This window comes from Lontra canadensis, unplaced genomic scaffold (assembly GCF_010015895.1).
Source record: "Lontra canadensis isolate GAN:19392208 unplaced genomic scaffold, GSC_riverotter_1.0 scaffold1, whole genome shotgun sequence".
Classification (NCBI taxonomy): Eukaryota; Metazoa; Chordata; class Mammalia; order Carnivora; family Mustelidae; genus Lontra; species Lontra canadensis.
Window position 1 is genome coordinate 277842 of NW_022630995.1, and position 27843 is coordinate 305684.

A 27843-nucleotide genomic window follows, 5' to 3' on the forward strand; every position below is an offset into this window, starting at 1 on the left:
GCGAGCGGTCTGGGCCGCGGGGCAGGGGTGCGGCCAGGTGAGCCCGAGATGCTGCTGCGCTGGAGACCGGGGCTGCCGCTGCCGCCGCCGCTGCTGCTGCTCCTGGGGCCGCTCGGCCCTTTCTCCCCGGGCGCCCTGGCGGGACCCGCGCAGGCCGAGGGCGCCGTGGAGCTGGACTTGGCCACCGAGCGGCCGGTGCAGCGGGTGAGTCCCGCCTTCCTGTCCTTCACCATCGACGCCAACCTGGCCACGGACCCGCGGTTCCTCGCCTTCCTGGGGTAAGCGCCGGCCTGCCCGCCCCTGTGCCCTGCCTTCCTGACAGCCGCGCCCGCGAAGCTCGGTCTCCCTCCGTCTCTCTCGGTCTCCGTCTCTCTCTCCCTCCTCCCCGCTCCCCGTCCCGGGTCTGCCGCCCCCAAACCGCTCTGTCCCGCCTGCGTTCACCCAGCAGGTGCTGCCTGAGCGCCAACCAAGGGCCAGGTATTACCGGCAGTTTGGAAAGGAAACGTTCCATCTGTCCCAGAAATACGCCTGGAGGAGGGACCCAGGATAGTGCGCCTGAAGGGCTGTGAGCCCTTGAATTCGCAGCGCAGTGCAGGACAGGTTAGATCGTGGACCAGGCTTCCCTCTCGTAAACTGTTAGGAAGGTTGAAAAAAAAAAAAAAGTCAGCTGAAAAAGGCTCAAAGGAAAATAAATGTGCGTGTATAAGCTATGATTTTATATATTTTAAAATAAACTTTTGAAGAGCAGTTTTAGGTTCTCAGCAAAGCTGAGCACAGGGAGAGATTTCCAGTATTATACTGTTTGTTTGTTTGTTTGTTTGTTTGTTTTAATCTAAGTATGAACTAAATGAGACTTAGGAGACGATTGCAGTGAACTCCTGGGCCTGAATAAAAAGATATTTTTCCAACATGAGGCTGCAAAACCAGCCATAGTTTTTTTTCTCACCGGAGAGACAGACTGGTGCTTGTTCACTGGCCGTTGCCCCATGAGTACGGTGAGATCCCAGGACGGGATGCTGCAGGGACAGGCCCAGGTCATCTAGGTCACGAGAGCCTCCAGAGATGGCCACACCTCAACCAGCCCAAACAGCTGAGAATCTCCTCTTTGGCAAACACCTGCATGCTCTCCTGCCTACGCCCTTGCTGTCAGGGGCCATTGCTAATTTTGCTCATTAATTCTGTAAAGAAAAGCAGGAAGCCTAGTGGTGAAGACACTGGAGGTCAGACCACACTAGCTTGATTCCCAGCTCCACCAAGATGGGTGGCTTGGTTGTTATAAGTGGCTTGACAGCGCCCCGCTGCAGAGTAGGAGAATCAGGGCCCAGACCTCTGAGGTGTTCAACGGAGGCCTGAGCAGATTTCCTCAGACGGCATGGTTCTGGTATCCCATGATGGCAAACAGATGTGGTTTTCCTCTTTTCCACATTTGCTATTAGAGAACGTAGAGTACACAGAACTTAAATGCCAGAGATAGAACATTCTAGAATTGGAAAGGAGCATCTTTTCAGTCTGCCTTCTTCCTGGAGATAAGTAATCAACGACCCAATCAAGAATTCCCTGTGCCTGATCGCGGACACGTTCATCTCCCTGCCTCTCTCATCCTCCACTTCCTTCAAGCTCTGATGGAGCCTCCGCCTCACCACTCTCAGCCTGTGGCCACGTTTCTCTTTCCCAGAGCCAATGAAGTCAGTGGACAAGAACTTCCTCTTCTTCTTGCCACCAAACCTGCACACATACCACGGCCGAGTCTAGCTTTCTTCCTTTCTCTGTCCTCAGGCCAGTGCATCTCTACTCTCTGTCCTCTCCTGCCTCCCTGAGGACTTTGCTCTGTCCGTCATCTGTTCTCTCCTTTGCCTTTAACCTCTTTGTTTGGACTGAGTCCTTCCTCACGATGTGGAAACCTCCTCAAGTCCTTCCCATCTCCGCACGTGTGCTTGTGCGGGAACTGCCCCTCTCGTCTACCCTTGGCGGCCTTCCTTACCACCCACTCCTTCCTTGATACGCGACCACGATGTCCCTATCATTGCGTCATAAAGTCCATCTCTCCAACATCACCAGTGACCTTTCATTGCAAAATCCAATGAACACCTTTCTGTCTGGTGTCCATCATGGGTTGCCTTGACGTGTGCTGCCCCCACAATTCACACACTGAAGTCCTCACCCCTCTACCTCAGCATGTGAGCTTAATTGGAAATAGTGCCATTGCAGATACAATTAGTTAAGAACTAGTTGTAGTGAGGGGTACCTGGGTGGCTCAGTGGGTTAAGCATCTGCCTTCAGCTCAGGTCATGATCTCAGGGTCCTGGGATCAAATCCTGTGTCAGGCTCCCTGCTCAGTGGGGAGCCTGCTTCTTCCTCTGCCTGTAGCTCCCTCTACTTTTGCTCTCTCTCTCTGTCAACTAAATAAATAAAATCATTTTAAAAAGTACTATGGAGTATTATGCCTCCATCAGAAAGGATGAATACCCAACTTTTGTAGCAACATGGATGGGACTGGAGGAGATTCTGCTGAGTGAAGTAAGTCAAGCAGAGAGAGTCAATTGCCATATGGTCTCACTTACTTGTGGAGCATAAGGAATAACATGGAGGACGTGGGGAGATGGAGAGGAGAAGGGAGCTGGGGGAAATTGGAGGGGGACACTAACCATGAGAGACTGTGGGCTCTGAGAAACAAACTGAGGGTTTTCGAGGGGAGGGGGGTGGGAGGATGGAAGGTGAGCCTGGTGGTGGGTATTATGGAGGACACGTATTGCATGGAGCACTGGGTGTGGTGCATAAACAATGAATTCTGGTACATTGAAAAGAAATTTAAAAAATAAATAAAAAAATTTTTTGAAAATCCTAGTTGTAGTGGAATGGAGGTGGCCCTCATCCCTTCTGACTGACCTCCTTACAAAAAGAGGAAATGTGGAGACGCCTATGCACAGAGAGAAAGGGTGTGGAGACTGGAGTGGTGGGTTCCTGGGCGCCTCCACTCCCGTGAGAGAGTAGGTTTCCCTGTTGAAGGCACCACTCTGTGGCATTCGGTTCTGGAGTCTCTTGGAAGCATTTGGCGAGGTTGACCATGAACCTTTCTCATCCCTTCGGGTCTGGGTCACTTCCGTTTCGGGGGGTTCCCCGCCTCTTTAACACCTCGTCACCTCTTCCTCTAGTTTGTCCTCGATGTTTGATGTCCCTCAGACATCTGGCTTGGGCCTGCTCTCCACATCACATAATTTCCTGAGGGGTCTCTCCTGCTTCCCGGCCGTGAATTGCTGCCCTGTGCGCTCCGAGCTGTTCAGCGACTGGCTCTGGGGAAGAAGGGGGACTGGTTTGGGTTCAATTTTTTTCTTCTTTTCTTTTCTTTTTTTCCCTGATTTTTCTGTTTTCTGTGGTATAACACTCCCACCCTGGGTGATTTCAAACCACCCGCAGTTTAACAGCTCCTTGTCAGAGCCTCACAACTGGCTGTCAGCCTGCAGCATTCAGTGCCAGAAGGCGGCCTGCTTCGGGGCCGAGAGAAGCAGCTTATTTTCACACAGAAGGTAAAACTGAAATACCCGCAGACTTTGCTTTCCCCTCACAAACTGCTCCGGGAGCAGAGTACCTGCGGCTGCTTTGATGTGGGTCTTTTGGTTTATTTCCATATGGTCCTGGCGGCAGTGGATCCCCACCACCTCCACCTCCACCTACCTCCCCCATCACGTCCCCCTCTACCTCCCCCCCATCTCCCCCCAACCACCTCTCCCCACCTCCCCTCCAACCTCCCTCCAAGCCCCCTCACCTCCACCCACCGCCCCCCCCAGCCGCCCGCGCATGCTAGAAGTAGTGTACCTTTGATCAGTTCTATATTTATGACACGTCTTGCAGCTGTCTAAGCTCTGGGTTTTGTCAGAGGGCGTCGCTGTTATATTCTCAAAACAAGAATAGGCTCCCTTGCAAAGGGGACAAACAAAAAGGTCTTTAATACCGATACCTTTGAAACACATGATTTCCCTTACTTGGCAGGAGCCGTAGCATTGGGTTTTGGTTGTGTTCAGAGACAGACAAGCTTTGTCTGGCCCCACTTGCCCTTCCGTCAGGGTGGACTCGCTTGTTCATTCACTTAAGAAATATTTATTGAGCACCGGCTGTGTGCCTGGCTCTCGCCTAGGAGGAGACTCTGTGGGGAGGTGGGTGGGAGGATGGAAGGAGACTCTGCTCCGCCTGAGAGAGGAGAGCTTCTCTGGCCCAGGGGTTGGGGCGGGGGAGATAGAGAGGGAACCAAGCAATGGTAAGGAAGCGGACTTCAGAGAACGCTAGTGATTTGAGGAACGTCGGAGCAGGGTGGTGCGAGCTGCTGCAGTCACTGCCTCTGGGAGGCGGGTTCTGGGGCTCTGGGGTCTGACCCAGGCTGGGCGCAGACACTGTCCTGAGGTAGACACAGACCCTTGTGCATGGTGCCAGTCTTCCTTCCATTTCCAGAGAGCGTCCGTCTCTGTGGCAGCTGCACAGAACGTCTCCATGAGCTTCCTGTCTTCACACGCAGTCACGGTGCCAAGGACGCGTCGGAGCCTGACCAAGGGCAGGGGCCAGAGCCAGCCTACAGGGACCCGGGGAAGCTCCTCGTATCGGCTGAGGGGCCGGGGGTTACCAGTCACTGAGTTTAGACGAGGACTCCTCATTCTGCGTGTCTGACGTGTCCCTCAGCTCGGGCAGTACACACGGCCAGGGCCAGATGGCAGTAAGTTTTAGGGGTTGCTTTAACATTTCCAGTTCGACAAAATGGAGCGCCTCCCCCAGGCCCTCATCCCCGTCTCCCGTCAGTCACTTGTTCTTCATCTCAGCACGTGTCACCTGCCTCCGGGGGTAACCTCGCCTCCTCTGTAACCCCGGTTAGACACCAAGTCCCATGTTTCTGCCTGCACAGGTGTCTTGAAGGCAGCCCCCTCTCTCCACCCCACAGCTGTCACCCTGTCTCAGCCCGTCCCTTCCTGTGCACGTCAACATGACCACAGTCTGGGTCCTTCCATCAGTTGTCCACACGGCAGAGAGAGAGGGGGAAGCAGGCTCCTTGCTGAGCAGAGAGCCCGATGCAGGGCTCCATCCCAGGAGCCTGAGATCATGACCTGAGCCGAAGGCAGGCGCTTAACCGACTGAGCCACCAGGCGCCCCAAGATCTATTTAGTTTAGAGAGAGCGTGAGCGCAAGTTGGGGCTGAGAGGGAGAGAATCCTGAGCAGCAGACCCCCTGCGAGCATGGAGCCTGACGTGGATCCATCCCAAGACGCCGAGATCATGACCCAAGTCAAAATCAAGAGTCTGACCTTAACCTACTGAGCCTCACAGGGGCCCTGGGAACATAACATTTTTGAAGACAATCTATTTTCAAAGAAACACAGAGTCTCCTTCAGTTTCTTTCATGAGTGTTCTGTAGTTCCTCGAGCACAGATCCTTCACCTCTTTGGTGAGGTTTACTCCCAGGTTCTTATGGTTCTTGCTGCTATAGTAAATGGAGTCGATTCTCTAATTTCCCTTTCTGTATTTTCATTGTTAATGTAGAAGAAAGCCACTGATTTCTGTACATTGACTTTGTATCCTGCCACGTTCCTGAATTGCTGTATGAGTTCTAGTAGTTTGGGGGTGGAGTCTTTTGGGTTTTCCATATAAAGAATCATGTCATCTGCGAAGAGAGAGAGTTTGACTCCTTCATTGCCAATTTGGATACCTTTTATTTCTCTTTGTTGTCTGATTGCTGTTGCTAGGACTTCTAATGCTATGTTGAACAAGAGTGGTGAGAGTGGGCATCCTGGACGTGTTCCTGATCTCAGCGGGAAGGCTGCGAGCTTTTTCCCATGGAGGATGATATTTGCTGTGGGTTTTTCATAGATAGATTTGATGAAGTTGAGGAATGTTCTCTCTATCCCTATACTTTGAACAGTTTTACTCAGAAATGGATGCTGTGTCTTCTCAAATGCTTTTTCTGCATCAGTTGAAAGGACCATGTGGTTTTTCTCTCTTCTTTTATTGATTTGTTCTATCACATTGATTGATTCGCGAATGCTGAACCACCCTTGCATCCCAGGGATAAATCCCACCTGGTCATGGTGGATAATCTTCTTAATGTACTATTGGATCTTGGAACACTGGAAAAATAAAATTAAAAAAAAATAAAATAAACACAGAGTCCTCTTTCCTATAGTGCCCACTCTTTTAATCTCTTTCCCTCCATCAATCATAAAAGGTTATGAGTGTTTTGAAAGTTCTGAACACTGTCCTACTTGTCAAATTAAAATATAAGTTCTTGCCAGAGTCAGAGCTCCAAGTCGCCCACAGGCACCTAGACGTGTGACCTTGCCCTGAGAAAGATTCAGACTGAGAAGACTTCCCTCGTATAGCGTTAGGACTTCTCCCTCCAGGCCCCATACAGCTACATGTTAAGAGATAGATCCACCTCAAGAGTGAATATGTTTGACTGGATTGTCCTGGAAAACATGCCTTTAGTCTCTTGCTTGTCTCCTAACAGTTCTCCGAAGCTTCGCACTTTGGCAAGAGGTTTGTCTCCCGCTTACCTGCGATTTGGTGGCACCAAGACGGACTTTCTCATTTTTGATCCCCAAAAAGAAGCGACTTTTGAAGAGAGGAGTTACTGGCAGTCTCAAGTCAATCACGGTGAACTTTTAAAGATTCACAATACGTTCTAATTCACTTGAGTCAGTCTTGAGTATTCTCAGAGCAGTGTTCCAGCTGACATCTAACAATTAGTAAGACATCCGGGGCTCCCGACTGCCCAAGGAGGCACTCTCACAAAAAGGGGGAGCAGGGGGCAGGTTTCCTCTTCCCAATGTTTTCAGGAACGTGAGACTCACACAAAAAATTGTGCTGGGCATAACTGAGAGTTAATTGTGCTGTAAATAGAACAATGATTGTAGCTGAAGGACATGGCTGCTTAGTGGGAGCGTGGGGACAGAAATGTGTCACACTGAAAAGAGTATTTCCAGCTGAAGACACGAGCAATGGATTAAAACCCATTTATTCTGAAAATAGAATGTGAATGGAAGGTACAAGAAGAGGGTGTGGAGATACGCTCTGCTTCTTAGAATGGATTTTACGATTTGATTTGTCGGGCAGTGATTGTCAAACTTTGTCGACTATCATAGTCCCCTGGGGTGTGTTCAAGTATTTGGGTTCCGTGTTCCAACCTTAGGTTATGAGTTTAGCAAGCTCCTCGGGGGATTCTGATATTTGGAAGCCTGTTGGCTCCCCCTGAGAACCTGCTTTAGGGAGCAACGAGGATTTGCCCTACATCTTTCATAAGTGCTATGCAGACATCAAGTGGAAGTTAAATCATTATTGTAGCAATTATGAAAAGTATGCTGTATATATAGTTGAATCATAATGATGTATGCACATATATTAGTGAATAATATTTCAATATTTCATATGTTACATATTCTCCTCAGTTAGGAAGTGTCCAGAATAGTTCATCGGTAATTGGGCTAAACTTGATAGAAGAGTAATTAGAAAAAGTGAAAAAAAATGGGAGAATTCTCTTAAAATGACATATTGGAATAATTTATGTTAGACTTGACCATTTCCATCAGCCATGTGTATTTGCAGGGTCTCCAGTTCAGACAGGAAACTCTCCTTTACTCCTCATTTTCCTCATCCTGTGTGTATATGTGGTGGGTGGTGGGGAATGTGAAGTGCGTCTGAAACATCTTTTTGAGCACAGGGATGGACGAGGCACGGGCTGCCAGAGGCCAGAATGTGCAGCTTCCCAGAAAGGAAGTGTTGGCGGGTCAGCCTGCCGTGGCAGCCAGCGCCCAGCAGCTCTACTGCCTTGTGATAAAGCAGCAGGACCTGCCTGTCAGCATAGTGGTTGACTTGTCTAGTTGTCCATGTTGTGGTCTCAGAAGCGTTGAGGATACCATATCTGAAGGGGAAAAAAAACAAATCAATATCTCCTGTCCCACCATTATGGCAAGAGGAAATCATCACAAAGCAGATAGAGTCCAGCAAAACAAATTTCTGTGTATTTTGAATGTGAATCTTAAGAAAATTGAACTATGTTTTCTTCGGTGGGGTTGTCTAGCAATTTTAAGTTTCTTAGGAGCCTTCTGAATTGTTAAATAACTTGAAGTTATGTCCAGTGTATCTGTGTCCAGGGTATGTCTAATGTTTCTTAGGAAAACTGCCCTTTGGTGTGTGTGTGTGTGTGTGTTTGCGCGCGTGCACGTGTGTGTGGTGATTGATTAGCCAGCAAATTTGACGTGTGTAACAGAGTATATCTTTCTCTGACCTCATACCTAAAAACCAGAAATGTAATTATCCTGCTTCGGTCACATAATTAGGTAATAAAATAAATGTATGGGATTGCAGCCTTACCCCTGTGAAAAGAGATTCTCTAAACTGTTTCTCCCACTTGTAGATCCTTGCGAGTCTGGATCCATCCCATCTGATGTAGAGACGAGGCTGCAGATGGAGTGGCCCCTCCAGGAACGATTGCTGCTCGGAGAACAGTTTCAGGAGAAGTTCAAGAACAGCACTTACTCAAGTAAGCCCCCAAAATACATGGGTAGCTTGAACTTGGGTTTGAACCATGTAAGCCCTGTAGCAGTTGTGTCAAGAGTTAATGGGAAATCTTGAACCCAAAACTTCTGATTTTTTAGTTTCTTCCCCTGACTTTGCCTATTAGCCATGAAGTAAAATCTAGAAATCATACATTCACAAGCTAATAATGACCTTTACTGCTCTGAGCAACTAGGAAGCCAGGGGAAGACACGGATACATTCCACGTGTGAGAATAAAATACAAAAGTATGAAGAGTAAATAATGGGGTGCTTGACTAGTTCAGTCAGTCAAAAGTCCTGTGACTTCTGATCTCAGGGTTGGGGGTTCCAGCCCCATGCTGAGTGTACAGATTACTTGAAAATAAAAATAAATCTTGAGGGGGGAAAAAAGAGCAAGTTGTGAAAACCATTCACACATCGTCATCCATATCCTCTCTTCTCCCAAAAGCAACCCCTATTACAAGTTGCTGTACCATTAGACAGTGGAAGCCTGAGTCATACCAGACAGTGCTGGCCATCGAGCATCTCTCTCTTTTTCTTTCCATTGTGGCTTTGCAGACATAGAACTAGCTTGATGAACCAGGAATTTATTTCCATTCACTGAAACAGTTATCGAGTCTTCAGAATGGGATGATGTTGTCATGTAGGGCTTTAAAACAACTGAAACAAGCAATCCTTATTTAACTATGAAAAATATTTCTATCTACAAGTTGATATTTTAGACCCAACTAAGGGATGATGTTCCCCAAATCTCAGTTAAGGGAATAACCTGCTCAGATACCCTACAACTGTCTTTTAATTTTTGAAAAATAAATTATCTCGTAGCTAATTTGAGTCACTCGGCATCTCTAAGAGCACATTGTTGGAAGTAGATTATTTGTCTTTGTAAGGTTTTACTGTATACTATCTGGATTTCAACATATCCAGTGGGTTTTTTAAAATATTTTTTATTTATAAAGTACAGAAAAGATGTGACACCTAAGAAATCAGAAAATGGTTTACATGTTAATAGATAATGCAGTCCTCTAAATTATTTATTGTATTTTAAAGGGGAAAGGTGAACAACTCTGACACTTTAATAACATGATCTATGATTGAATGGAATTTTGCATAATGCAGGGCCGTCTCAATCCCATGAAGGGAATGACAAGAGTACAAGAGACCCATAGCAGTAAGTCGTCACCTATAATAAATCATTACAATACAGGTCTGGTAAGAGAGGACTGCCTGGTATTAGGTAATCTATTGATTTCTACTTTATTTTGCATCATGTTAAATGTTATACCAGTTTATCAGTTTCCTACCTTACACAGTCTTTCTGGAATCAAGATGGTAGGTTTCCACATCTTACCCTGCCTCTGGGACTAGGGCCTTCATAGTTCCTACACCAGAAGAAAATTCCTTCACTAACTATGTAATTAGGTCATTATAACTGCAGCCATCCTGTTGGCTAAAGTATTTATTTATTTTTTTAAATTATGTTATGTTAGTCACCATACAGTACATCATTATGGCTAAAATATTTAACAAATATGGATAATTTATTTATATTTGAAAACGTTTGACTCCTGGTTTGAAATTCTTCATTTAAACATACATGTCTTAGAAACATAGATAGGAATGTCCTGTGTTTAGTGTAGACACCAACTCATTATAGGGAGAAGTATCTCAGAAGCCCGTAGGTGTTCCCACACATTATTCTGCCCTGACGGCTGAGGTTGGTAATGCCTGAGGAGCTTGAGCTGGCATTGTCCAATGGAAGAGATTGCAGAAGTCTGTGGTGGCTAGGACAGTCACTGTCCTCAAATGTGTCTATCACGGCACTGACTAATTGCTTAGTCAGTGGCCCACACCCTTAAAACAGGTGTCCTAGAAGATATAGGTAAATTTTCCAATTATACGACCCATTGGATGATGGGTTTCTCTTAAGTAGAAGATGACAAAAACATTTGTCATGAGACTATAACCTGTGTAAGCCTATTTAGGTAGGAAAAGGAAGCAATGTTACAGATGTAATTCTGGGTGTGACTGTAGGAAGAAACTTCCTTATTCAAATACTTAATGAGCTAATTCTTTGCTCTCCTTCTCCACCTCTCTTCCACATGTCCTGACTCCTCCGCCTCCATCACCCACTCCCACACTGAAAGTGGACACATTTAAGTAAACAGATGTGGCATAACGCCAAGGAAAGAATCAGTGCCAGTTTTAGTGTGTCCTTTAGATTATCCTTGTCCCAGGGATCTTTCCACCCTCTTATACAATAAGGATAATGATTGGGAATTGGAAAATTAGCTGTCAGTTTTCTTTTCTTTTTAATTTTATTTTTTATTTGTCAGAGAGAAGGAGAGAAAGAAATAAGCAGGGGGAGTGGCAGGCAGAGGGAGAGGGAGAAGCAGGGTCCCCACTGAGCAGGGTGCCCACTGCGGGACTTGATCCCAGGACCCTGAGATCATGACCTGAACCAAAGGCAGATGCTTAACGGACTGAGCCACCCGGGCGCCCCTTAGATGTGAGTTTTCATATTGTTCTTATTTTGAGGACAGAGTAGACTGACTGGGTTGGTTTTTTTTTTTTAGAGTAGATTCCAGCTCAGTAATATTTAGCCCTTATTCTAGGAGATGTTACTATTCTGCTGTAGGAAGCATATAATAGAATTTTAAGCCATATAAATTTCAAGTGCATTCGGAAAAATGAAATAGACAAAGAGTCAAGTATGAGTTGAATAAATACTCTGAAATGCAAGCATTCTAGGTTTTTTGAAAATGCCACAGAGGGACTAGGTAGTGACAGTCCCTAATATCTGTGAAGGTTTTTATGGTTCACAGTGAGTTTTGATCCATGTCGTTTCAACCTCGGTTTTGTGAGTAGACACTTCTTGGTGCTAGTTCCAGGGTCACGGATCCGCGGCTGAGGGGGAGCAGTCACTATGTCTGTAAGTGGGAGAGTGTGTCCTGGAGCTCAGGCCTTGGGATTCCTGATCCGGGAAACTTTCTGCAGCGTGGTTTTGCAGGATGAATGTCCAACCTGGAGCTGTGACAGGACAGTCGAGTTGCCCTTTACAGCAGGCTCTAGTGACGACACTGCCACCAAATAGCTCGGTGGCCTCGGGCAAAGCACCTCCTTTCCTTGGGTGTCAGTTTCCTCGTGGGAAAATGAGGGTGGCAGTTTGGGGAGAACTCAGCAGTCCCAAGGCTCTGTGCCTTCCCAGCCATGGCTCAGGATCCAGTAGAAGGCTGGGCCACAGGACTGGAGAGCTTTTCTACCCTGTTGTCCATAACTGCGTGATGACAGACAGGCTCTGCGGATGTGGGTGACACAGCACACACCTAACACACCTCAAACGCCTCGCGAGGGATGTTCCTGTGCGCCAGCCTCCATTGACAATATTACACTGAGGGTCGCTCTACTATGCTTGCTCAGTAACTCACTCGGATTGTTTTAAACGAGGAGAGCTCAAGAGTGGATCTCCAGTCAACAAATAACTCTAAATATACGTGAAAATTACAGGCTTATTGTGCATATGATACCCAACTTGAGATGATATTCAGACGGACATCGTTGCTACTCTCAAGAAGTGACTTTAGACTAGCTGATGGTTAGAAAAGCTGAGTTCAAAAGTTCCCAAACCTTTATGGCACTTAAGTGACTCTAATTTTTTCAAATTTTTTAAATTTTAAATTTATCTTACCTAGCCCCATGTAAATACCTAAGAGTTTCAATTATTAAGTTGTCAGGTCCAGGAACCTACTAGTAATAGTTGTTGTTGTGTCCAACAAAGCTGATGTTTCCCTTGTGCATCTAAAGGATCCTGTGGTGCCTGTGTGAATAAGCTGCTTGGTTGAGTTTGAATTTCAGAAAAACTAATTTTTTTACTGTAAGTATTTCTCAAATATTGCATAGACATAGAGTAAAAATTATTCCTCGTTTATCTGAAGCCCAAACTTAACTACTTGTCCGTATTTTCATTTGCTAAATCTGACAGCTATGTGGTAAATTTCTTGAGGCTTGCCAGGATGTCTTGGCACGTAGTTTGGAAACCAAATCTGCTGCCCTAGGCCAATTTTTTAATGTCAAATTTTACTTATTTAAGATTAATAAACCTAATACATGAATTTTCAAAAAACAATATTTTAAATATAGTTAAACTTACCATAATATTTTGTGACTGAGTTTGTGAGCAGAGATGTTTCAGTTATGAACAGTGTGGCTTACGTTGACTAATGACTGACTGTCTGGCTTGGGCTTGAGTTCCCTTGAACTCATTTGAACAAAACCTGAGGGCCAGACTGAAGTTTCTGATACTTTACGTGGTTCGGCATGGAAAGTTGAATCAACAGCTGAAGTAAATGAAGTGCTATTGATTTTTAACTATTTAATTTGCCTGTCCAATTTTTGTCTCGTATTTATAATTGTAGTCGTCACTCTTTTGGACTGTAATTCCTTCAGTTTAACAACCAAAATAGTAACTCGCTGGAGAACAAATCTAGAGGCCTTCAATATTGTAGTGCTGACCCAGCCATTAAATTGCAATATTTTTCTTCTAGAAAGCTCCGTGGATATGCTGTATTCTTTTGCAAACTGCTCAGGACTGGACTTGATCTTTGGGCTAAACGCTTTACTCCGAACAGCGGATTTGCAGTGGAACAGTTCTAACGCTCAGTTGCTCCTGGACTATTGCTCTTCCAAGAATTATAACATTTCTTGGGAACTAGGCAATGGTGAGTGCCCCTAGGAACATTTTATTAGCAAGGAGATTCCCCTTTGGCTTAGTTGTTCCTATTTATGACGTTCTTTTTAATATTAACAAATATACTTTTGGCTCGGCACACTTGTAGCAGTGCTCAACAACGCAATTTTTGGAATTGCTTATGGCAGAGCAGTCCTTTACGTATTCTAGAACCTGTTGTGAATCCTAGTTTATGTCACGCTTGAGCTGAAGAGAACTGGTGGGACCCAAACACTCCCACAGCTCCCGGGCTCACTTGACAGTTTCAGGATCACTTAACCCTATTACGGTTGGCAGGCTACACTCAGCAGCACTGGGACGCAGGCACTGTGGCCCTTACCTTTCCATTTCTTTCTCTGTTTCTCATATGTCAGTTAAATCTCAGCAACTCCCTCCCAACCATCATGCTGTGCTCAAGCTACAAGCTCCTAGTACAGAATGGGTCAAGCTCCCGATGGTTTTCTTCTTCACTTTTTGCAAAGAACTTGTAAATTCTAACTGAAGTACTAGTGATTAGCCGCATTCATTTAAACATGAGCCAATAGAACGGAAACTAAAATGGGAAATGAGATGTAGTAACACAATGTGCACATACTACATTCTAGGCACTGTTCTGCGCATTTAATAAGTATTATTTTCTCTTTATAACCACCCTGGGGCAGATACAATTATGACTTTCATTTTTCAGATGATAAAAGAGATGCAGGTTAATTTTTGGTTAGCTACTTAAGTTTAGTTTAGCTATTTAGCTATTAGTTAGGTATTTAAGCTGTGTGATGCTGGTCTAACAACTAGAGGACTTGGGATTTGAACCCAGGAAGTCTGGCTCCAGAGCAAGGTCCCCGCTTTCTTGGGAGTTCCGTTCTAGGGGAAGGGAGCCAGGTGGACAAGATAGCAAACAAATAAGATACATGTCTGTAGTGCCATGGACTATAGTGATGTCTACAGGCAGATCTGGGGACGAGGTTTCTGCAGGGAAGGGAACTGGCAAGGGAAGCACAGAACACAATATGGGGCAGAGAGGATTGTACCTTAGCGAGATGTTGAGTGACTTTGGATAACAGGAACCACATGAATGACAGATCACCTGAACCTGTCCTTACCCGTCTGTCTATCTCCCTCCCTCCCTACTTTCCCGCTGTGCCCATCCCCCACTCCTGCTCTTCGGAGGAAGGTACAAGAGCCATGCCGTCATGTTTCCCTCTTCCTAGGGCCCCCTTTGCAAGGAAAAGGTCTGCTTTCCAGAGAGAAGGAGGAGGGACCAAGGGAGAGCCTGTATGAGGTGTTTGGGGAAGCAGACTGAACACTTCTGTGCCTCCCTCCCATGTCTTCAGCTTGGCTGCTTCCCAGCTCACCTGCACTGACAATTTGTGAATGAACAGTCCCAATAAGGCTTTTAATGACATTGTAGAAATTGGTTTTTCAACGTCTTCCCCTCCTACCCAAACTTTTTCTCCTTTTTAAGGAAATCACTTTATTAAATACTGGATGTAGACTATTCCCCAAATATCCATTAGTTTAATAGTAACTTTAATAATAATAATAAGTTTAATAATAATAAGTTAATAATAAGTTGTAATTCTCCCTCACACTTTAGTAATGTCAATTGCATTTGTGTTTAACTGAAATATCTTTTTCATAATGCAGAGTTTTCCTTTTCTTGCCTTTGAATTCTTTTTTTTTTTTTAAGATTTTATTTATTTATTTATTTGACGGTGAGAGAGGCAACACAAGTAGGGGGAGTGGGAGAGGGAGAAGCAGGCTTCCCACTGAGCAGGGAGCCTGATTCAGGGCTTGATCCCAGGACCCCAGGATCATGCCCTGAGCTGAAGGCAGAGGCTCAAGGACTGAGCCACCCAGGAGCCCCTTGCCTTTGAATTCTAAGTTTTTGTAACTGGGAAATGTTTTTGTGCTTTTATATGCCATTTTAAGTTTGTTTCCAAATACAAAATTCTTAGGTACGTGACTACCTTGAGAACTGCTGTCTTTCAGAACCTAACAGTTTCCGCAAGAAGGCTGGTATTTTCATTGATGGATTGCAGTTAGGAGAAGATTTTGTCAAGTTGCATAAACTTCTAGAAAAAACCACTTTCAAAACTTCAAATCTCTATGGTCCTGATGTTGGCCAGCCCCGTGGAAAGACTGTCAAGATACTGAGGAGGTAGGACTAGAGGAAGCAGAACTACTCTTGGTAAAAGTAGTATTTCTATCTGGTGGAGAATTCTCAATAGCCTCTTCATAAACCATTCGCACCGAAGCAGATGTTTTCCCAAAAGAGGAGACATTGACGGGCTCCAAATACCAAGGATCCGAGGGCCAGTGGAACCTACAATATAATTTGTATCAGAGTTAGGAAGTTTGTGTTTGCCTGAGGCTAAGGCAGTGAGCAGCCCATATCTAGGAAATAAAACCTGTGCATATGAAGATTAAGTAAAGGTCATAATAGACGTTTTCTTCTAGTTTCCTGAAGGCTGGGGGAGAAGTCATTGATTCGGTCACATGGCACCAGTAAGTACGTCTCCTGCTCTTAGTGCTATGAAGCTAGTGCTAGTTTTACTTACTACTTAGCTTCAAAAACTTACTTCCATTTAACTGCTAATTGACATAGTTCAAGTAAGAAACAAATAATCTCTCAAGCAACACTCTACTAGTCTTTTAATATTAGTAAAACAAAACTTTAAACTTAATTTTAAATAATGTGGTAGTCTCTATAAGGTCAAGGCACGCTATCATTGAAATCATGAAGTGGGTAAGTAGCTAAAATCAATGTGCTTGCCGAAGGACAGGTAGCCTACAAGCACCTGCACTTCCAGTCTTTCAGGAGGAATAACTGAGGGGTGCTGGGGGGGGCGGGTCTCAGTCCGCTAAGCCTCTGCCTTTGGCTCAGGTCAGGATCCTAGGGTCCTGGGATTGAGCCCATGTCTGGATCTCTGCTCAGCAGGGAGCCTGCTTCTCCCTCTACCTGCTTCTCCCCTTGCTTGCACTCTCTCTTTCCCCCTCTCTCTGCCAAATAGATAAATATAATCTTTTAAAAAATGGAAAGAATAACTGATCCTCTTCCATCTTGGTCTCTTCTTGCTGGAACTGCTGCCTTTTAAAGATACTCGTGCGTGTACCCGCGGGGTGGGGAGAGGTGGGAGGGAGAGCCAGATAGCCGGTTAACTTAACAGCAGGAAGCCTGGTTTGCTATTTTGTTCTGAATATTTTCTAACTTAGCTACTACTTGAATGGACGAATTGCTACCAAAGAAGATTTCCTAAACCCTGATGTGCTGGACACTTTTACTTCATCTGTGCAAAAAATTTTCCAGGTAAGTCTTTTTTTTTTTTTCCTAAAGGAAAGTGATCCATTATCTCTAGGGGATATGGCCTAAGACCCTCAGCGGATGCCAGGAACCACAGATAATATCAAACCCTATAAATACTTTTTCCTACAGGTACCTTCCTATGATAAACTTTGATTTATAAATTAGGCACAGTAAGAGAATAACAACAATAGTAATAAAACAGAACAATTTTAACAATACACTGTAATGGACGTTACGTGAGTATGGTCTCTCTCCAAACACCTTATGGCACCGCACGCACTCTTCTTGGGACATGTGAGATGAGAAGATGCCTCCGTGATGCGAGGAAGTGAGACGCATGACAGATGTATTGTAACGTGGCCTTAGACTACTAGTGACCTCCTGGTGACAGGTCGGAAGGAGGGCCGTCTGCCTCCAGACCACAGCTGACCGCAGGTGACAGATACTGCCGAAGGCCAAACTGTGGATGAGGAGGGACGTCCACGAAGCCAGTTTTTATTCCGCGTCTTGCCAATTCTCGTTCCATCCGTAGACACGGTTCCATGTTTTCCTTGACTCACTCACCTTCAGTCCCCTGAGCATCAGGCCTCACCCATGTGTATTGATTAAAAATGAAAAACACTTCCAATAGCCCTTTGGTAGAATTAACTCTCCAAGGTCATAGGAAGGGGATGATTCAAACTCCTTCCACACTGAGTATTCTAATGAAGTAAACTGCTGAGACCTGAATGGCCACGAACATGTTCTGTAACCGTATCGGACAAATCGGTCTAGGAGTACAAGGTTTTGAACGTCATTAATCTGCAGCACCACAGCTGGTTGGCTTGTTCGCAGATATAATGGGGACTCTCCTGTCCGCAGGTTGTTGAGGAGACCCGACCCCACAAGAAGGTTTGGTTAGGAGAAACGAGCTCTGCGTACGGCGGGGGAGCGCCCTTGCTGTCCAACACCTTTGTGGCCGGCTTCATGTGAGTGCATCGGTACCACCGCGGGACAGGCTGCGACGTCCTCCTGGCCCTTTATCAAACAGCTTCTGCTGAAGCAGCTTATCGGCCAAAAAGCTGATCAAAGACGGTTTTTATGGCTCAGACCCATAACTCATGCCAGATTTTGCAAGAACATGTTTACGCATGTTTGTTGGACATCTCAAACGGGTGTCCCAAATTAATCACTGTATGAATGAGTTGCTTTAGAAGTGCTGTTCCTTAATTATGCCCCATAAATACACCAAGGGTTCCATCCTCTGAGAGAGACTGTCAGAGCCTCTTGAGGTTTGAGTCTGAGGGGATCCTTAGTGCACCTGCAGCTCTCTTCATAGATTTGCAAGGCGCTTAGAGTCTGAAGCGTGAGGTCACCCCAGGGGAGCCACCAGTAAGTTTGAAGACTTAACTAAATCACCCTCGTCATCCAGCCACCACAGACTTGATGCCTTTAAACAACTGGTTTACTTACATTCCATAACTCGATCATCGGTCTTAATCAATAGTTCTATATCCTCACACAGAGACTTTTTCTTGTTCCCCTCCTAACCCCATTCTTGTGAATCCAGAATAAAGAACAAATGCTTTTTTCTCATGGGACCATGAGGAGGAGAGTTAAGAATCAAGATGTTTGTCTTGCCATTAGCCGAAGATGGAGGGTGTGCAAGGAGATAGTCATGAAAGTCTAGGTGTGATTCTACTTGCTTTATGTTTTACTCCTGGTGACTACAAGCCGCCTTTTCTTCAACATTTTCTTCCTCACGTGGGCCTGGGAGTGGGGAGGTGGGGAGAGTATCTGGCAAGATGGAGAGTGACTATCTGTAGGGTGAGAATTTGTTCACTCTGCTTTGCAGATGTTTTCTTACCCTGAAAGAAACTCCTGTGGCATATTAATAGTATTCGAGGGTTTGCTCTCATGCTCGGGTGTGGGAACATGCGGGGGAAGGGCAGTCTCCATTTCATTGGAATGGCTTGTTTATAGTTATTAGCACTTTTCTGACTTCCTGTCAATTCCTCCCACATAGATGCGTCTATCAGAATAGCCTGTAATTAGAACTGAGTTTTTTTGGTTTCCAAACCTGAAGCGAGCCGGGCCGCACTCTATTCCAGGTGGCTGGATAAACTGGGCCTGTCGGCCAGGATGGGCATAGAAGTGGTGATGAGGCAAGTGCTCTTTGGGGCCGGAAACTACCACTTAGTGGATGAAAACTTCGAACCTCTCCCCGTAAGTGACCGTCATCTCCCCATTGCCGCGATAGCCCAGAGTACACTGAGCAGCCCTGGTACCAACCCCCAGGAACAGTCAGTCCTCTGGGTAGTTCAGCAGGTAGCCCATCGCCGAATGAAGAATTGGAGGAAACCTTAGTGACCACCGGTTTTCATACTTGTGTGTCCCAAAAGAAGAAACTGAGAGGCAGAATAATGTTTTTAATGTGGGCCACTTGGGATGTAGTATGGGATTTTAAAATTCAATTTAATTTTATTTTATTAAAGACTTCATCTGTTTATTTGAGAGGGCGCGGGCATGGAAGGGGAAGGAGCAGAGGGCGAGGGAGAATCTTGGGCAGACTCCACACTGAGTGAGGAGCCCAGGTGGGCTCCGTCTCACGGCCTTGAGATCATGACCTGGGCTGAAATCAAGAGTCAGACGCCCACCTGAATGAGAACCCCAGGCCCCCTACAGGTCTTTTCGTGTTTGATTTGCATAGCTATCCTGGAAGCTGGCAAGGCAGTGTCGTAGATCCATTTTTCAGATGAGGAAGTTCAAACTGAGACAAGGTTGGGTAATTAGGGGAGGTCATACAACTGTCCCACGTTACTCTAGAATCCCAGGCAAATCCCAGCTCTGAGGCCCGAATGCTTCCCACTCTAACAGTCACCAAACCACACTGAAGTTAGATTTCCTTTGTAAATGCTTAATTCATTCTACTCCTCTCCAGTGAACAAAAAATTTGAACGTAAGCAGAGAAACAAAATGTGATTGCCCTGTTGAGTCTACATTTCCTCAGCTGAAGAAGGAAGATTTGGGGTATAAACTGAGTAGCGTTCTTTAAAAAACAAAACAAAAAAAAAAAAACCAACACACAATTTTTATTATGGAAAGTTTCAAAGTAGAGAGAAAAGCATATAAATCCCCACTCGTGTTTAATCTCTAGTCCTGCCCACTCCTCACCTCCCAGCCACTGCATTACTTTCAAGCTAATCTCAGCCATATCACCGTATCCATAAATAAGTCAGTGTGTATCTCCTTTACACAAACGTAAGATATTATCCTACTGTACAGTACTCACACTCAACTCTCAGTATCACGGAATATTTAGTGAGTGGGCGTTGCACATTTTCCTTATCGTCTCAAATGTTTTTAGTCGTCAGCTCATTCACATCAGAATACAAACAAGGTCCATATGTTGCATTTGACTGAAATATCTCTTAAGTCTGTTGGTTTGCAAGTTTCCCCTCCCATCCCCTTTTCTGTCCTGTGGAATTTGCTAATTAAAGAAAGGTAATTTTTCCTATAGTGTTTCCCACGTTCTGGATTTTGTTAAATTCATTCTCATGCTATCCTTTTAGCAAGTTCCTCTGTTTCTTGTAAACTGGCAGTTAGACCTAGAAGCTTGAGCTCATTCAGATTTTTGGTTTTTGTTTTGGTTTGCAGTAGTTCTTCACAGGGGATGTCACATGCTTCCCACAAGAGGCACGTAATGTCTGGTTGTCCCTCTCTCGCTCTCTCTCTCTCTGTTTTTTTTTTTTTTTTTGATAGCCAGTAATGACCATTGCCTCATCCATTACTTTACTCAGGAAGGGGGCTTATAAGGTTCTAAAGTTATTTTAAAGCTGCCTAGCTGACTCAGTTGGTGGAGTGTGTGACTCTCGATCTCACGTTATGGGTTCGAGCCCCATGTTGGGTATAGAGATTACTTAAAATTTTTTAAAAATCTTAAAAAACAGAAATTATTTTAATCTCTTAAATAAACTGGTATATGTTTTATGGTAAAGACTTGCCTTTGTGAGTGTGTGTGTACATGTGTATATCTAAAAGTTCTGCTTTGAGCTTTGCTTTGAATTCTTGGGTGATAGACAATAAAGAATATTTAAACTCCTTCAGCAATGAATTACGTTCCTGAGGTATATACCCTAGTGGTCATGGCCCTCTGAATTGTGCAGATATAGTCCTCCAATGATAAAAAGTAGCAACAAGAACTGCCTCCAGGTTCATGGTGGGAACATGGATCAAAAAGATATAGTCATTTAAATACTCTAGGATAATAGACACAGTCTTTGTAGGATTAACTATTTTCTCATGCTATTTTTGTTAAATAAAGAAATTTAAGTAAAGGTCTATTTTGGAGGATGTCTGGGTGGCTCAGTCAGTTGGGGGTAAACATCTGCCTTTGGCTCAGGATCACAGGGACCTGGGATTAAGTCCCGCATTGGGCTCCTTGCTCAGTGGGGAGCCTGCTTCTCCCTGTGACACTCCCCCTTGTGCATGCTCTCGCTCTCTCTCTCTCTCTCTGACAAATAAATAAATTAAATCTTTTCTTAAAAAATCTATTTTTAAGGGCGCCTGGGTGGCTCAGTGGGTTAAAGCCTCTGCCTTCGGCTCAGGTCATGATCCCAGGGTCCTGGGATCGAGCCCCGCGTCGGGCTCTCTGCTCAGCAGGGAGACTGCTTCACTTCCTCTCTCTGCCTGCCTCTCTGCCTACCTGTGATCTCTGTCTGTCAAATAAATAAATAAAATCTAAAAAAAAAATCTATTTTTATTCCTTCTCTACCCAACCACCACGACTAGGATTATTGGCTATCTCTTCTGTTCAAGAAATTGGTGGGCACCAACGTGTTTATGGCAAGTGTGAAAGGTCCAGACAGAAGTAAACTTCGAGTATACCTTCATTGCACTAATGTCAATCAGTAAGTATGTGACACACCCTTTACCATTTAGCGTTTCTTTCAGTAATATGCTCTTCCTGATAGGATGATACTAAAATAATAATTCTAGTCAAAATAAAGCCACCCATGATTTCTGGTGAGTGGGAACTCTTGAAATACTGAGGACCCACTAGGAAGTAGGAGAATGGTTTGGATGGAAATTCTGAAAAGTGCCCATAGATTTAATTTTCTTACTTGTTTTAGTTTTATCGTAAGGCTAGGAAAAGCTCCTGTTTACATGGCTTATAATTTAAATTCCTAGGAATCCACAAAATTTGTTATTATTTAACCTCCCTAGGTTTGAATAGGGTTGGGCTGACTAGCTTCCTAGCAACTCAGCCTGACAAAGCAGCAAAGACCTCAGAATGTTCTCACCCAGAAAATGGTAGCATGAGGGGCAGCAGTTTCAATCGTGTGTTCAAATAGGCCCACATTAGCTGTCTACCGTAATCATGAAAGGAAGGATAAAAAGAAGGCCCAGCATCATTACAGAGACTAATACTTAGTATCCATGATTATGTTTGCAATTGAGTTCATAATTGCTTAAGTTCGATAAATATTTTTAGGGAGTTAATCTATTTGCTTTTAGCCCAAGGTACAAAGAAGGAGATCTAACTCTATATGCCTTAAACCTCCACAACGTCACCAAACGCTTACAGTTACCTCGTCATCTATTCGACAAACCAGTGGACAAATACCTCATGAGACCTTTAGGCCCTGATGGATTGCTTTCCAAGTGAGTAGTTTTCCTTTTTCATTTCAAACTTTTCACCAGATGGATTGGTATTTATCAGAATAGAGGGTGTTGCAAGGGAGGAAAAAAAAAGTCAACTATTTCAAGTTCTAACAATTCCTAATATTCAGGAAGTTTATCTATGAATATTTATCAGGACACATATAACTCACCCAGAGTCCAAAGCAGAAGGATATGAACACAAATTAGCAGTTATCTTAGGAAATAGTGTGCATTTCGAAACAATTTGATAGGTCAAGATGCCCTCAAGACATTTAGATTATCTCCTCTACAGAAACATAATTCTTGGTAACGCAGTCACTAAAGCAAAACATACCTATGTTTTAATTGCTACTAAGGGTGTGGGGTCAGTATACATATTACACCACGTGAGCTGAGTGTGACTCTCTTACAGTGAGATGGTAGTATTTTTATCCGGTTAGAGAAAGAAAGAAAAAAATGTCCAGAAATGTAGCTTTTCAGTGGATTATTTGAAGTCGGTTGTAGCACATTTTAGTTTTTAAAAGCCAGTCATTGGATATGTCTTATAAAAGACCATATTCAACAGAACACCCCAAAATGACCATGAGCCTTGAAGAGTCAGGCACCACAAACGTTTTAAGATTCTGGCCAATGCGTATTGGAAGGAATGTTTTTCATCATGACTATTCTCACACTAGAGCATAAAAAATTAAGAGTTTACAAAATTCTCACCATCTTCTCCCATCTCTGCAACTGCTGAGTGAGGTTTTCAGTGATAATTAGCATCAGAACCTGAAAAAGAATAGTAAGCTTGCTTTCCCCAAAGACCTATATTCCGCAAACATAAATAACATTGGAACCTTATGTCTTCCCTGGGCTTCATTTTACTACAACCGTAATCATACAGTCTCTCAGGGAAAGAGGGACACCCACAAATGTCTTTCCATACATAGCCTTTGTAGACATCTTTAATGGGCTTCATGTTTTATAAAATACCATGGTTTACTTATCCATTTTCCTGCCATTTAAACCTTTTTTTTTCCCCTAATGTAAATAATGCATATTTGGTTAGCACATTTTTTTTCTATTTGGGTTCTGACTTTTTAAAGTGGGTACTTTTGCATCTGATGCTGACAAGGGAAAAGCTTTTCTGAAGTCACAGAGTAATAGTTGTAGAGTTGGAAGAGTGTTAGATATTTCAGTCCAAACTTAGATGGGACGTTCACGCCCTTCAGCTCTGCTTGATTCTTGGCTGGATCAGGCTGGATCTGCTATCCCAGCCGCCGTCCTCTCTGGCAAGGGGAACGTCTCTCTCTGCCTTTCGTTGGCCATGTTTAGTTCTGTCCTTGGGAGCAGAGGTCAGAAACTATGCCTCATGCCTGTGCACAAGTGGGTTTAGAGGGCTTTTTTCCTTTTTTTCGGGTAAGGGAGGTTGGCATGCACTCAAGACTAATTTTTATCTTTACTAAGTTGTCAATATTTAAAAATTGATAATGAAGAGAATGTCTGGATTTCTAGCTTTTCTTTAAAAACAGATATTCTAGGGACACCTGGGTGGCTCAGTTGGTTAAGCGGCTGCCTTCGGCTCAGGTCATGATCCCAGCGTCCTGGGATCGAGTCCCATATCGGGCTCCTTGCTCGGCAGGGAGACTGCTTCTCTCTCTGTCTCTGCTGCCACTCTGTCTGCCTGTGCTCGCTCTCTCTCTCTCTCTAGGAAAAATAAATAAAATCTTTTAAAAATAAATAAATAAAAATAAAAACAGATATTCTAGGGGCACCTGAGTGGTTGGCTGTCAGTTAAACATCTGACTCTTGGTTTAGGTTCAGATCAGGTTCTGGGGTCCTGAGTTGAAGCCCTGTGTCGGGCTCCACAGTCAGCAGGGCGTCTGCTTGGGATTCTCTCTCTCCCTCTCCCTTTGTCTATCCCCCCCAAATAAATATGCAAATCATTAAAAAATTTTTTTAAATCGATATTCTAGGAACTCTGGGCTTGTTTCCCCAAACAGATGGAATTGAATTGTGTTTGTTTAGTTTAGACAGGTTCTCCTTAGTCCCACCATGACCCCGTTATCTCTGTCCTACTATCTCTGTCCTACTGCACTTGCACATATAAATTCCTTGGCTCTTGTGGGCACTTGAGTTTGCTACCCTTAATGTGAACAATGCCAAATTCCTAATTTTCTCCAGAATAGCTCCAGTGTCTGCAGGACAATTAGATTGTTCTCTCCAGGCTTAATGCGCCCAATTTCTTCAGTGATTCTTCTGTTTGCTGTATTTATCAGAGCCCATTGCATTCTGATCACACATTTCATGCTTAGTAATGGAAAATTGGTGAAATTGAGGATAATGTTTTATTACCCTAAGTTTTCTTTGATGAGGATATATCACTTATACTTTTCTCTCTTTTAAAGTGTTGTAAAAAAAATAAAATAGGGGCACCTGGGTGGCTCAGTGGGTTAGGCCTCTGCCTTCGGCTTGGGTCGTGGTCTCGGGGTCCTGGGATCGGGCCCCGTGTCGGGCTCTCTGCTCAGCGGGGGCCTGCTTCTCCCTCTCTCTCTGCCTGCCTCTCTGCCTACTTGTGATCTCTCTGTCTGTTAAATTAAAAACAATCAATTAAAATAAAATAAAATGTTGCAAAAGTAACCCTGATTAGTTTGCTGAGTGTTCATCTGCACACTTACTCATTCTAATGACCTCAGAGGGTTAAACAATGATCACCTTTTTAAAAAATTGTGTTTAGTTGAACAACTTGTATAGTGTCTACAAAAGGTCCTGTGTAGTAAGCGTTTAGTAAATATTTGAGGGAATATATCTTTAACATAAAAGCAGTATTTTATATTTATCTCAGATAAATTTTGTACAGCAAAATTTTGCTAATTCCTTTCAGCTCTGTTTCATCTGAAACTTGGCAAACATGTCTACTATTTCTTGTCACCATTTTACTAACTTCAAAATACAAAACAAGATACTATCCTCGAGAAAATCCTACCCTGATTTACCCAGCCCAACGCAGAAATAATCCACTGCTTTAAGCTTATTCTCAGTGTATTGATACTAGCTTTAGCTACTTTTACAGTTGATTGAACATGTTGCCAGATGGTCTTGTGTATTATCTTGCCCATATTTCATCATCTGAACCCTGAACCCTAAACGCTGTTGATGGACAATGATGAGATTACCTTTAAGCTCTGTGGCCTGTCCTAAAACATTCTTGCAACTTTTTTTCCCCCTGCAACTTTTTTATGTACCCTTGAAAATGGGTCTCAAAATGCGTGCAGAACAGCTCTGACTACTGGCATTTAGACATATTTTCAAGGCCTATTTTTGTTTGTGGTTTCCTGATGATGGTCATGGTCTTTCTTCCCCCATCCCTTCTAAAAATGGGTGTTATGTAGGCACTAAAACAACTCACGCACGTGTGCACCAAGTGTAAATGCAGGGCGGGCTTCATGGGCCCTGGCACAATCATGGTTATCCTCTTCCATCTGCAAGCACAGAGCCCAGAGCTGGGCAGCTAATCAAGGTTAAATGGAAACCAGTTTTTCTGCTGACTGATACTTAGTGAAGATAGAGTTTGAGAGATTTTTAAAGATGAAAATTAAAATAATTCTAAATTGGAAACAACCAAATGTCTAACACTAGACAATTATTATCCTAATATGCTCACACAACGGGATCCCGTACAGCCAGCTGTTAAAGTGATGCAGTGGGGGTATGTGAGCAAATGTTAGGATGTGCTCAGGGAAAAAGAATCAAGTTTTAAGAGACCATGTACTGTATGCCTATTCTTGTTTAAATGAAAATATGAGTATATATACATAAAAGAGATGAAGAGAGATGAAGGAATATATATCAAAATATTAAAAATGGTCATGATGAATCAGCAGGTTACTTTTGTTATATTTATTTGTCAGAATAATGATAATGACAGATAATACTTTTGTAGTACTCGCTATATGCAAGGCACTCCTGTAAGTGATCTATGTGTATACATGTATTATGCATATGACATACCTATAAGTCTGACATTAACCAATTTTCAACAATAAAATTTTTTCGTTATATAAAAAGCACTTGAGAAAAAGATCATAGAGATGTAAGCATCATTTAGAATTATGGGATTAACTACAGTGGAACTAAAAGCAGACTAACAGTTTTCTTTATAAGCCCATGTTTGTATTGGATTTATTTCTGTGAGCATGTATTAATTTGATTTAAATAATAATAAATATGCACAAAAATAACACTTGTCCTTAAAATATATTTCACATTTTTTGGACTCAGTTTTGAATTTGAATTCAAAGAAAACATACATATTTTTGGAATCTGTGGTTTAGTGAAACAGAATTATTTTTGCTTCACTCCAGCAATATACATTCTTCCAAAATATCTTAACAACATAAGCTATGCAAATGAATGCATATCACCCCGGGGAATGGGGAGTTAGAGGGTTTATGGACACAGTTATGAGGAGGAAATTTCATTGCCATCCTCAATGTTAAATTTTTGAAATTTACTTCAGTTCTGAATCCCTATCTGCCTTTTACAGGAACTTTTCCCGTTATTTGCCATCAGATAAAACTGCCACAAATCCAGAAGTTACATCATGTTAATTTTTTTTGTACCTCCATCATAGCGCCTCCTATAGATTCTGTGTGCGCCATTTCCTGTGATGGGCCAGCCAGTCAGTATTTCAGGATTTGCGGGCCATGTGGTCTCTGTCATAATGACTCAGCTCTCCCGGTGTAGCTTAGAGATCATCTGGGTCAAATATTTACCCGATATAGCAGTGAAGCACGAGTTCTATAATATAAGCTGTCACACATTTTTTTTGGTCTTAAAAAGACATCAGGACTTTTGTAGAGAAGGTGGAGCTCCCACAACTGGCCTAACTTGGGTGTGTCTCTCCCCTTTGCAGATCTGCCCAGCTCAACGGCCGAACTCTGAGGATGGTGGATGGTCACACCCTCCCGGCTCTGACAGAAAAAGCTCTCCGTCCAGGAAGTTCACTGGGCTTGCCAGCTTTCTCTTATGGATTTTTTGTGATAAGAAATGCCAAAGTTACTGCTTGCCTCTGAAAATGAAAGGCATACACTAGCCCTGAGATAGAACTTTTCGAGTGTATTTATTGGTGAGAGGAAAGCAGAACCCAAGCTATAGGAAGGCAAGGAGGTGCCTGACAATCAGCTGGTGGGAGCTCCACGGACCCTGGGACACTCTCCGTGCATGGCCCTTTGTTCCAAGTAGACCACTGCTAATGACACCTTGTGTCAAACACTAGCTTAGTGCTTTGCGTGTTCTATTTTTATTTAAGGTTATTAAAAAGGTATATGGACACTCCCAATACAGCCAGAAGGCAAGTAAGTGAAGGCTATATGATTAATTTTAAGAAAGTGCTTAGTTGTTTTTATCTTTAAAAACAGTTATTAAAAGATTGCAGAATTCCTTATTCTGTACGCTGTCTCTATGGGAGGAGTTTACTGCTACAACCTTCAAATTGTCCATAAATGAGAGACAGTCTCTTTCACCTAAACATTGTACTAAAATCCTCCTACCTAAAATTCAGCTGCTGCTTCTCTTCTCTCCGTTCTTTGTCGACAATACTGTGAGACACAACAGACAGTTAGAAGTGATAGTACAAAAAAAAAAAAAAAAAAA

At 43.7% G+C, this 27843-nt stretch overlaps 1 protein-coding gene across 1 annotated transcript; it reads left to right on the plus strand.

The window, feature by feature from the left end:
• HPSE (heparanase) lies at positions 1 to 27843 on the plus strand. The gene is made up of 12 exons (XM_032877414.1): positions 1 to 278; positions 6484 to 6629; positions 8389 to 8514; positions 13075 to 13248; positions 15249 to 15417; positions 15717 to 15764; positions 16473 to 16566; positions 17425 to 17531; positions 18654 to 18768; positions 21334 to 21452; positions 22060 to 22206; positions 27104 to 27843. Exons 1-12 carry the CDS (start codon positions 49 to 51, stop codon positions 27261 to 27263), a joined length of 1635 nt encoding a protein of 544 aa, XP_032733305.1. The 5' UTR covers positions 1 to 48; the 3' UTR covers positions 27264 to 27843.

Bases quoted from the DNA above. Each gene is read 5' to 3' on its own strand.
- HPSE (XM_032877414.1), top strand. From the start codon at position 49: ATGCTGCTGCGCTGGAGACCGGGGCTGCCGCTGCCGCCGCCGCTGCTG. The intron at 279-6,483 runs GTAAGCGCCGGC...GTCTCCTAACAG, and splicing joins CGGTTCCTCGCCTTCCTGGG to TTCTCCGAAGCTTCGCACTT. The intron at 15,765-16,472 runs GTAAGTACGTCT...TTTCTAACTTAG, and splicing joins GATTCGGTCACATGGCACCA to CTACTACTTGAATGGACGAA.